The 11,778-nt window shown below is 39.6% G+C and overlaps 1 protein-coding gene across 3 annotated transcripts in view; it reads left to right on the top strand.

Annotated features, from left to right (window-relative positions):
• OLFM4 (olfactomedin 4) overlaps nt 1-11,058 on the top strand; it is a 147,355-nt gene extending 136,297 nt beyond the window's left edge. For 2 of the 3 annotated variants that reach the window (XM_054529076.2, XM_054529077.2), the window contains exons 3-5: nt 919-1,131; nt 2,114-2,273; nt 8,973-11,042. In XM_054529076.2, coding sequence (XP_054385051.1) covers nt 919-1,131; nt 2,114-2,273; nt 8,973-9,775 — 1,176 coding nt within the window. In that variant the 3' untranslated portion in view covers nt 9,776-11,042. Of the gene's footprint in view, nt 1-918; nt 1,132-2,113; nt 2,274-8,972 lie in introns of all 3 variants that reach the window. The other variant, XM_002824312.3, reaches the window with a different exon arrangement.
• Nucleotides 11,059-11,778: the final 720 nt, after the last annotated feature.

The following is an 11,778-nucleotide window of genomic DNA, read 5'->3' on the forward strand; positions in this document are numbered from 1 at the left end:
AGGTGGCAGAGGAAAGGGAACATTTATACACTGTTGGTGGGAGTTTAAATTAGTTCAGCCATTGCGGAAAGCAGTGTGGTGACTCGAAGAACTAAAAAGAACTATTATTCAACCTAGCAATCCCTTTACTGGGTATATGCCCAAAGGAATATAAATTGTTCTACCATAAAGATACATGGGCGTGTATGTACATTGCAGTACTATTCACAATAGCAAAGACATGAAATCAACCTAAATGCTCATCAATGGTACACTGGATAAAGAAAATATGGGCCATATACACCATGGAATACTTTGCAACCATAAGAAAGAATGAGATCATGTTCTTTGTAGGAACATGGATGGAGCTGGAAGCCATTCTCCTAAGCAAATTAACAGAAGAAGAGAAAACCAAATACCACATGTTCTCACATATAAATGAGAGCTAAATGATGAGAACACATGGACGCAAAGAGGAGAACAACAGAAGCCTACTTGAGGGTGGAGGGTGAAAGAAGGGAGAGGAACAACAACAAAAAATCTATTGGGTACTAGGCTTAGTACCTGGGAGACAAAATAATCTGTACAACAAACCCCCATGACATGAGTTTACCTATATAACAAACCTGGGTATGTACCCCTGAACCTAAAAACTTTTTAAAAAATGGAGATTAAAATATACCTGCAAATGATGATGCTGAAGCAAAATTATTTTTAGTCTGGCAAAGTATAAAATCTACCTCCCTTCAATTGGAGTAATAAGTTCTTTGTACATGGATACATTTTAAAAATCTAGTTAAATATATTTTTGATCTATTTCATTACAAAAAACAATGATTGGCAAGAATCAAATAGTTCTCAACTCAAGGGCTCAGTAGTGGAAGAAGATGATGTGATACTACTCAGGGAATTGGCTTGAACCTTTTGATTTTCTTTCAGGTGAGGGAATATGTCCAATTAATCAGTGTGTATGAAAAGAAACTGTTAAACCTAACTGTCCGAATTGACATCATGGAGAAGGATACCATTTCTTACACTGAACTGGACTTCCAGCTGATCAAGGTAGAAGTGAAGGAGATGGAGAAACTGGTCATACAGCTGAAGGAGAGTTTTGGTGGAAGCTCAGAAATTGTTGACCAGCTGGAGGTGGAGGTAAGGAGTGAACTCACTTCTTGGTAAATTAATAATAAACTCCCTTCAGTGACTGTAAGCAAGTACTAGTACCAGGAAGTGAAACTCTCTCTTCCAACTTCTAATTCTCTACTGTCTCATGGCCACATGGCATATCCCTATGTTCTGTTTTGGATAAGGGCCTGTGTTTGAATAGTAAGTTAAGCACGTTGGGAATGTGCTGACTTAGGAGCAGATGTCGTCTAATAGTCAGAATCCTGCCCCAGAATAAAATGCCCTTTCAACTTCTCTGAAAAGGAGCTGGCATAAAGTTGAACAACTGTTCATGGCCAAGCTATATGAGGTGTCTTCTCTGCTCTAGATTTATCCTCATGGAACTAGAAATCCACAATATACCTGATTGTGGTAAACTTGCTAGGTTTGTTTCTCCTTTTGAATAACCCGGAATCCTTCTCTACAAACTGGAAACCCCCTTTAAGAAATTTCTTGTATATTTCTGTAAAGCCTTTTAAGATCTGTGGATAAAGACCATCACATTAACGTTATGGTCGGGTAATTTACATCAACAAAAATTTACTAGCACAGTCATGACATGGGCTATAATTGAGAATTCTAGTTACGTATTTTAGAATTTAAGCTTTCTCTGGCCCTCACCATTCATTATAATCTTAATTATAATACAACATGAGTAAACACAAGTTTATAGGGGAAGGTTATTAGAAATGAACTTTAATGGACATTTGTGGATGCTGAGGATGAGCTTGGGCTCTATTATTAAAGCTGTTAAAATCTTTGCCATTTTCTTGTTGTCACACACATCTGCCTGACATCTGACAGGCATTCATGCTAAACCATAAAATGTATTCTTCCAAATGAAACCATTCAGAAGAATCTCTGGTGTATTCTCTGGCAATGTTTCACTAAATGACAAATTCAGCCCTGGAATGTTTATGAAAGAAATTGCACCATAATATAAAGTCACTCTGAATTTTTATTTCCTTAGATAAGGAATATGACTCTCGTGGTAGAGAAGCTTGAGACGCTAGACAAAAACAATGTCGTTGCCATTCGTCGAGAAATTGTGGCTCTGAAGACCAAGCTGAAAGAGTGTGAGGCCTCTAAAGATCAAAACACCCCTGTCGTCCACCCTCCTCCCACTCCAGGTAAGCATGCCACTTTTTTTAACCACTTGTGCCAGACCCCATAAGGAGCTCTGAGTGGGGTGGGGAAGGGATTAGGGATTGCAATGGTGAAAGAAGAAGGTGTTTTTTTTGTTTTTTCAGTTCTCAGTTTTCTCTCCCATGTTTTAAAATTCCCTTCCTCCCAAGTATTCTACATGCTATCGTATTCTGGGTTTCACAGAGGAAGAGCACAAACAATGAGTTGATTTAAAGCAAAATCCACAAGTTACACGTATTCTCTTTGCATTTTCTAACAGGGAACAAAAATCTCTATGGTGATGGAGGCCCTATCAGGGGCCTCAGGGGAAAGCCTCTGGAATCTTGTGTGTGGCATCCACTTTCCTGTGGATTTAAGGGCTGATTGGCTCACTTATCTGATGAGCTGGGTTTATGCCTTTGATGCTGCCATCTTCTCTCTCTCCTTCTGTTTCTCTTTAATTTTTTCTTTTTTCTTCCTATAAATGCATGCTGAGCACCTGCTATATTGCGTGTCCTGAGATTCAGTGAGGATTAAAGGAATGACCCCACATATCATGTGCTTGTGGATGTGTCTTGCCATTCCTCATGGATTGTGAGTTCTTGGTGTAGGGGTGGCATTTTAGTCTCTAATGAATTCTCACTGGGGTTAAGTACAGCACAGAGGTGGGTGTTATGTAAATATACCCATGAACAGAGGCAGTGGAGTGTAGGGTACAAGAACATAGCTTTAGAATTCCAAAGACCTGAGCTTCTCAGCTAGGTGGCTGCAGCAAAAAGGATCCTTAATATCCTCATTTGTAAAATGGGAGAATAATAATGCCTGCCTTGCAGGGTGGCTGTGGGGATTAATGAGTCAATGCTTGGGAAGCTCGGAACCTTATGATTGGCACTCACACGCTGGCAATGGATATTATTAATAATGTTGATAATTGAAGCGAAAGCCTTGCAACAAAACAAAAGCAGTGCCAGATCACTGTGCCCTGCAGTGCATCCCTTCAGGTAAACTAAAGCCTCTCAGCCACAGTGTTCAGCCCCATCCTTTAGAGATATCGATGACACAGGGACCTTCTCTCTGCAGGTCCTGAGCATCTTAGCCTGAATGGGGACTGTATCTTTTCATCAAATCATGCAACCCTTTTATTTTTATGAATCCTCACACCTGCTTTCTTTTAGATTGTGTTTCTGGATTCTTGTCGATGTAACTGATTTTTTAAGGCTTCAATTATTAAATAGGTATAGCCATGGATATAAGCCTCTTGGTCTTGTTCAGGTGGATTTTTTTCCTCCCTCTACAAATAGGAGTGTGTCCTACTAAGACAGGTGTCGTCTAATGGTCAGAATCCTGCCCCAGAACAAAATGGCCTTTCAACTTCTCCAGAAAGGGGGTGACATAAATTTGAACAACTGTTCAAATTTCTCAACCTGCAGAGGAGGTTTAGGGCAGAGAACATGGTCTGTCCTCTGTAATAAGCTAAGGCTAAATTTAGTCTGGGATTAGTGGTGCAAAAATGTAGCAAATGAGAGCTGTTTCTGCTGGACCACAGAGGGCTCACTGAGGCAGAGGCTGAAGCAGTGACAACTTCTGATAATACCTGAATGAGCTCCCCAACACCCCTTGCAAATCCTCCTCATGGAATAGATTTTTCTGGCGTAATTTTCTATGCATCCCTTAGAATGAGGACATTTTAGATGAAGGAATATTCAGGGCCATCTAACTTAGCCTCGTCTTGTCTCAGGGGAGAAGACTTGGATGGTAAGGAGGCTGCTTTTCCTGAGGCCACACAAGTAGTTAATGACAGAGCAGAAGCTGCAAGGCTAGAGTCTTTGCTCCCTGGTCAGTTCAGGACTAAAGGTGTCCGGCAGCAGTAATCCAAGGACAACGGTGGGGAGAAAATGCATTGCTTAGTACCCAGGGAAGAAAACAAGTGAGGCTGTTGGGTTGTTTTTGTTGGATTTTTTTTTCCCCAGAACTTTCCCCTACGCCCTCACACTTAGACTTCTGTGATCCATCCTAGCCCAGCTGTGTTGTTTAAGCAAATTGGACCCAGATTTTTACTCACTTTCCCACAACCTTGGCTGTACCTGAATCTCTGCCAAGCCACTTGGCTCTCTTCCAGCTTTGTTCATATTGTATTTATGATGTTTATATTAAACTGACTTTTGGTCATGTTTTTAAGTCAATTTCTTCCACTTGCTCTCTTTCTGTTTGGATTGGTTGATAATGCAGAATTGGAAAATCCCCAAGCACCACAAACTTGTGAGCCTGTGGAGACTTTAATTAAAGTTATTCCCTATTATGGGACTTTAAAATCTGGCCTGTCTGCTTATTTCACTGCAGAGTTGCACAGAATAAAGAAGACTATATGCAAGTCTCAGCTCTAAAGTAACTCTGCGCTCTCTGGGCCCCCTGCCTTGTAGCTACAGTTTGCTAACCCAGTGGTCAGCTTGAACTTAGAACTAAGTGAATGTATCCCAGGTTCAATAAAATATGCTTCCTATTTGGTTTTTGCTACAAACAACATCCTTTTTCTGCCTCATTTCATAGAACTTTCTAATCTAAAATAATTGGCCTTCTACTCATTAACTTTTCTCCCTTAAAAATTCAGTCTGTCTCTGTTTTGCCTGTGAATCTAAATGACTGTATACAGGCCAAATGTGATTGGGTGCTCAGGGGTTCATCTCCAGTTTGCTTGGGGATGCAAGGCTCTATGCTGGTCCATAGTGATGCTCAGTAAGTAGTTGATGATTAAATGGGGTCTGAAAGAAATGGGGTGACCTGCTAAAATCTCAAGCTTAGGGAAGAGCCACATGTTGAGCAGCATATATCCAACACTTCAGAGTCAATTTAGTCTTAATCATGTTATGACTATGATTGTTTTAATTGCCTAATTCTTATAAGTCAATCATATTCTCCTCCTGGCTCAAACAAAGTTCAGTTGCCCAGTTGAGAGAGTGCATTAATAGATCCAAGATTAATTTTCCTCTGCAGTCATATAATTATTGGCTTTAAAAAATGCAACTAACCATGATACTTTTAAAAAGCCAAGTCAGAATATTTTAAAGTCTCATGATTATGGCTTCCTCAGATATTTTCAGAGTACCATGGTGCCATCTAATGAACTGCATGATGAAGAGAGTGCCAACCAAGGCTAAACTTGTATAGAGAGTTCCTCAAATTATGTTCCATGGAGTAAATACCAGGCTTTTTGAAAAACCAGATATGTAGCAGGGTGGAAGGCTAGTGTTTTATAAATAAGGGTAAGCTGAGTTTAGGTGATTTGATTAATCTTTCATTCCTTTATTCCACAAACATAATTTGGTGCCACTGTGTGGCTGGTCCTGTTCTGGGTACTGGGGTTACCAGCATGAGTAAAGAAACCTCCAGAAGCCACTATCTAGGAAATGAGACATCTAAACCTCCAATTGTAACATGATGTGATTATACTGAGATATTTACCATTTACTGAGTAACATTTACATATCTTCTCTGTATTTTTCGTAACTATTTTGCAGAGTTGGTATTATTTTTCTTCTGACATGAGGAAACTGAGGCTCAGAAGGTTAAGTAACTTGCTCAAGGATACACAACTACTATTGGAATCAGGCTTTGAATTAGAATCTGTCTAGTAGTATTTCCCATACTAGGCTGCCTTCCACAGATGCTCTAACAGAGAGGTGCACCTGTGATTTCTGGAGTGAAAAGAAAATTCCAACAACTCACCTATCTGCTTAACGCCAAATTATTTTTGCTTCCTTGCTAGTGGAGTAGGTAAAAGGGTACTTTTGCTCCTGACAGTTCTGTGCTGCATGTTCTCTTCCACCAGAAAATGCAAAATGATTCAATGGTCTTTCAGAATTCTTGGATCATGAATGGGCAATTGGCTGTTGCCCAAGTGTCAGGGTGAAATTGGGATGGAAACTGGGTATGAAGTATGGAATGAAGTACGTCTAAGACCTTGACATGAAGGAAGGGGCTGGCAAGGAGTATGAGATAAGGGAGGGTAGTGAGAAGCTCAGTGAAGATGGGATGGGGGGATGGGGACTCTGAGGAATGGTGGGCACTGGACTGGCTGTCAGTTTCAGTATCGTGTCCAAGATGGTTTGCTGCCAGGAGTCGAGGAAGCCCGCCATAGCATTTTTCCTGGTCTGACATTGTTGTGGCCACATTTGTAGCATTGGCAGCAATGTTGAGTTCTCATCCCCATTTCCGCTTCCTTTCTACCACAGCCAGGGCCCTAAAAATAGCCCTTTATCCTTACCCATAGAGGATAAAAGGAGGGTAACAAATGAACAGGAAAGTGTTTAGGAATGTTTGGGAGGTAAGAAAAACAAAATTTCATACATTTTAATATTTACACTGGGCAATTTGAATTTTCTGGTCAACTTATGAAATGATGAGCCACTATTACTATTAGTAGTAGTAACAATAGTAATAGTACTAATACTATTATAGTAATAGTAGTGCAATTAGTTTAATGGTAGTAGCAGTAGTAATAGTAATTTTTTGAGAAGTTTATTTTGGTTCCTTCATGTCTAAAAATTTCCACATCTGGGGACAGAATAGTTTATCTTTAACCTCTTGGTAGTGCTTGAATAAGTTATATGCATCATAAATTTTCCTTAAATATTTTGTTGCTGTCAGTTTGGGATATTTTCTTTTCAGGCAGGCAAGATTCAATGAAGCAAACAATTTTTGTCTTCCAACCTGAAAGAAAAAAGAGTGACTTTCCTTAGAGTGAAATGTAGTTAAATAAATAAGCTCTCAGGAAGATACTTTAGCTAGAAAATCCAGTTTGCAGCATATGGAAACTTGAACAGTTTTGTTATCATTAAACTGAACACACCGCTAACTTTATTTTAATAATTCATGCATTGTTTCATAAACAAAAGCAAACAAGCATTCATCTGAGAGATCACTTTTAGTAGAAGAAATAATAATTTATAATTTTATTTATTATTTCTTCATTGGAGAATAGTCTCTTGGCTGAAAACACGTTGCTTTTTTATTATGAAATGGCACATGCATTATTAAAATAAACCTGCGACTGTGTTCTGCTTAATGATATGCAAAATTATTTGAGGTTGGGTACAGACTGGTTTCATTTCTCTACGTGTTGTATGGTTGACTGGCTTTCTCACTAAATGCGGATTTTTGAGAGCATTTAAGGAGCACATATTTAATTCTGGGACCAAAAAGCCCCAGCAGATTGGAAAACTAAAAACAGCATTTCTAGTAATGGTTTCACCTTTGAGCAGTCCTTGGGTGAGGAGGATGGGGAGGGAAAGCATTTAGCAAGGAAAGGAATTGGTCTTTCCATACTGGACACAGCAGAGACCCAGAGACAAAGGCTTTGCTCCCCCTTCCCCGCCTCCATGCTAATCTCAGGCAATTCTTTGGAGCTCTGCTTTTGACTCCAACTCACCTCATGTTCCTCAATGGCTCTCTGAGTCCTTGCAAGCATTTCAAGCCAGATCCAACAATTCAGGTTCTGCTCCTTTCCTGTCTCACCTGCTCTGCTCTGAGCAGCAGGACGAGGGAAAATGACCTCAAATATACTTGAAGTTGGGTTTTCTTTGTTATCCAATAAACCATCTCATGAGTTTTTCTGAGTGTTAAGATCCCAGAAAATGTGTGTTCAACTCTTTGGATAGTTGTTATAAAAATATTGGAGGAACTTTATTTTATTTTTATAGCTCATAAACTCCTGGGATGGCAGGCATTTCAGCAGGAGTACAATGTGAAGGGTTGATCGCCCAGACTGAGTCATTTACCCAAGTGTTACAGGGAATGTAGATTCAGTGGACCAGTGAATCTTGTCCCACTTGATTGTACACATTGTGACAATGACAGTTTCTGGATGGAAAGATGAAATACTTGCATGTCATTCTATGGCACAATAGCATATGGGTTATGAACAGCGGGACTCACCTTGTAACTCTGCAGCAGGACGGTCACCAAGTGATTTATTGATGGGCTGTGCATTGGGTACAGAGCAGGCAATGTTGCCCCGAAATAACTTTATGGCTTCTCAAGGGTGAAATCCCACCATTATAGGACCATCTTTCTGGATCTATAAAATGCTATATTTAAAACGTCCTCTTCTGAGGATAGCTTAAAGCAGGATTGGTACCTGGCGTGGATGTGCAGTTGGGGGTCCCAAGGAAGGGGAGAATGAGGAAGGGCATGAAGCCTTGCCTGGGAAAAGCTTCTGCCTTATCACTATTCTTTCTGGGGTGACCCTAGTGAATAACATCTTGTGGATTTACAGAAATAGGGTAGGATTGTGGGATAATCTTGCTTTCTTGATTTTGCTATAAGAAAAACAAAATAAGATAATATTTGCCAAATGCTTTCTGATAGAAGGAAATATATTAAATTCACCAAGTCTCCCTTTCCTCTCTCTGGGCCTCCAAACTTTTTAAATATAGTTCTTGCTGGTTTCATTATTCCTATTTTCCAGATTGAAAACCCACCCATGGAAACAGAAGGTAGTTCTCTGTAGAGCTGACATCGGGTTTGCATTGAGACTGAATGCACTGAACTAAGAGGAGGTTTGGCTCTTCTCCATCAGAACCACTGTTGTTATTGAACCTTGACAGGAAAAATATTTATAGATTCCTTTGGTGCTTAGGATATTAAACTATTTGTATCCTGTCATTCCTTTTCTCTAAAAATGCCTTTTTATTTTCTTGTTTGTATAGGGAGCTGTGGTCATGGTGGTGTGGTGAACATCAGCAAACCGTCTGTGGTTCAGCTCAACTGGAGAGGGTTTTCTTATCTGTACGGTGCTTGGGGTAGGGATTACTCTCCCCAGCATCCAAACAAAGGACTGTATTGGGTGGCGCCGTTGAATACAGATGGGAGACTGTTGGAATATTACAGACTGTACAACACACTGGATGATTTGCTATTGTATATAAATGCTCGACAGTTGCAGATCACCTATGGCCAAGGTAGTGGTACAGCAGTTTACAACAACAACATGTACGTCAACATGTACAACACCAGGAATATTGCCAGAGTTAACCTGACCACCAACACGATTGCTGTGACTCAAACTCTCCCTAATGCTGCCTATAATAACCGTTTTTCATATGCTAATGTTGCTTGGCAAGATATTGACTTTGCTGTGGATGAGAATGGATTGTGGGTTATTTATTCAACTGAAGCCAGCACTGGTAACATGGTGATTAGTAAACTCAATGACACCACACTTCAGGTGCTAAACACTTGGTATACCAAGCAGTATAAACCATCTGCTTCTAATGCCTTCATGGTATGTGGGGTTCTGTATGCCACCCGCACTATGAACACCAGAACAGAAGAGATTTTTTACTATTATGACACAAACACAGGGAAAGAGGGCAAACTAGACATTGTAATGCATAAGATGCAGGAAAAAGTGCAGAGCATTAACTATAACCCTTTTGACCAGAAACTTTATGTCTATAATGACGGTTACCTTCTGAATTATGATCTTTCTGTCTTGCAGAAGCCCCAATAAGCTGTTTAGGAGTTAGGGTGAAAGAGAAATAAAATGTTTGTTGAAGAAATAGTCTTCTCCACTTACTTAGATATCTGCAGGGGTGTCTAAAAGTGTGTTTGTTTTGCAGCAATGTTTAGGTGCATAGTTCTACCACACTAGAGACCTAGGACATTTGTCTTGATTTGGTGAGTTCTCTTGGGAATCATCTGCCTCTTCAGGTGCATTTTGCAATAAAGTCTGTCTAGGGTGGGATTGTCAGAGGTCTAGGGGCACTGTGGGCCTAGTGAAGCCTACTGTGAGGAGGCTTCACTAGAAGCCTTAAATTAGGAATTAAGGAACCTAAAACTCAGTATGGCGTCTAGAGATTCTTTGTACGGGAAATATTGCCCAATGGCTAGTCCTCATCCATGTAGCACCACTAATTCTTCCATGCCTGGAAGAAACCTGGGGACTTAGTTATGTAGATTAATATCTGGAGCTCCTTGAGGGACCAAATCTCCAACTTTTTTTCCCCTCACTAGCACCTGGAATGATGCTTTGTATGTGGCAGATAAGTAAATTTGGCATGCTTATATGTTCTACATATGTAAAGTGCTGAGTTTTTTGGAGAGAGGCCTTTTTATGCATTAAATTGTACACGGCAAATAAATCCCAGAAGGATCTGCAGATGAGGCACCTGCTTTTTCTTTTCTCTCTTTGTCCACCTAATTAAGAGTCAGTAGAACCCTCTACCTCATAACTTCCTTCCAAAGGCAGCTCAGAAGATTAGAACCAGACTTATTAACCAATTCCCCCCGACCCACTCTCTACCGCCTACTTTAAAAAAATTAATAGTTTTCTATGGAACTGATCTAAGATTAGAAAAATTAATTTTCTTTGATTTCATTATGAACTTTTATTTACATGGCTTTAAGACTATAAGAAAATCTGATGGCAGCGACAAAGTGCTAGCATTTATTGTTATATAATAAAGACCTTGGAGCATATGTGCGACTTATGAGCATATCAGTTGTTGCATGTAATTTTTGCCTTTGTTTAAGCCTGGAACTTGTAAGAAAATGAAAATTTAATTTTTTTTCTAGGACGAGCTATAGAAAGGCTATTGAGGGTATCTAGTTAATCAGCGCAGTAGTTGGAAACCTTGCTGGTGTATGTGATATGCTTCTGTGCTTTTGAATGACTTTATCATCTAGTCTTTGTCTGTTTTTCCTTTGATGTTCAAGTCCTAGTCTATAGGGTTGGCTATTTAAATGCTTTACTCCCCCTTTTAAAATAAATGATTAAAATGTGCTTTGAAAAAAGTCATCTTTTGTTTTATTTACTTTTAATTTTTTTTTTTAAAGCTCTTAACAGGGTAGTCCATATCTTGCTATGAGGTTCGGAGAATGGCTACCTCCCAAACACTAGTGCTGGGAGATTGCACACCTAACAACAGATCACATCAATAACTTATTTATAAGAGTCCAAAGTTAGGCTGGCACTTTCATTTTTCTTTCCCTTTAAAATCCACTCTTTCTGGCAGCTTTTATTGTACATGACTGCCCTATTATCTTTTGGGATATGACCTTATGTACTTATGAATTTGCATGACTGATCTGATTATTTCCAATGCTAGACTACATTTGTGTGGCTTATGTTCCTTTTCCAATTGAGCTATTAACATGGATCAGAAGCCTCTGGATCTTCCCCAGACAGTAGGACTTGGGCAGAAAGCAAAAGGACTAACTGGGTATACCAGGAAGAGAAGGACCTTTACCAAAGAAAATGTGTAAGAAGACAGATGACCTAGAGCTGGAAGGACACAGTGGACTGATGTAGTTAGTCTTACTGAAATGCTCATTTTGGATCCTTGCCAAACTTTTTGAGACAGATGGCCGCTATAATATTTAGTATTTTAGTAAGATTTTTCCCTATCTCTTCAGGGCTGAGTGTAGAGACAGGTATGGCCTTCAAAATGCAACAAGATATGAAGATAAAGACATGTATGTCATGTGAGATACAAGTTAAAAACCAGGATGTTA

This window comes from Pongo abelii, chromosome 14 (genome assembly GCF_028885655.2).
Source record: "Pongo abelii isolate AG06213 chromosome 14, NHGRI_mPonAbe1-v2.0_pri, whole genome shotgun sequence".
NCBI lineage: Eukaryota > Metazoa > Chordata > Mammalia > Primates > Hominidae > Pongo > Pongo abelii.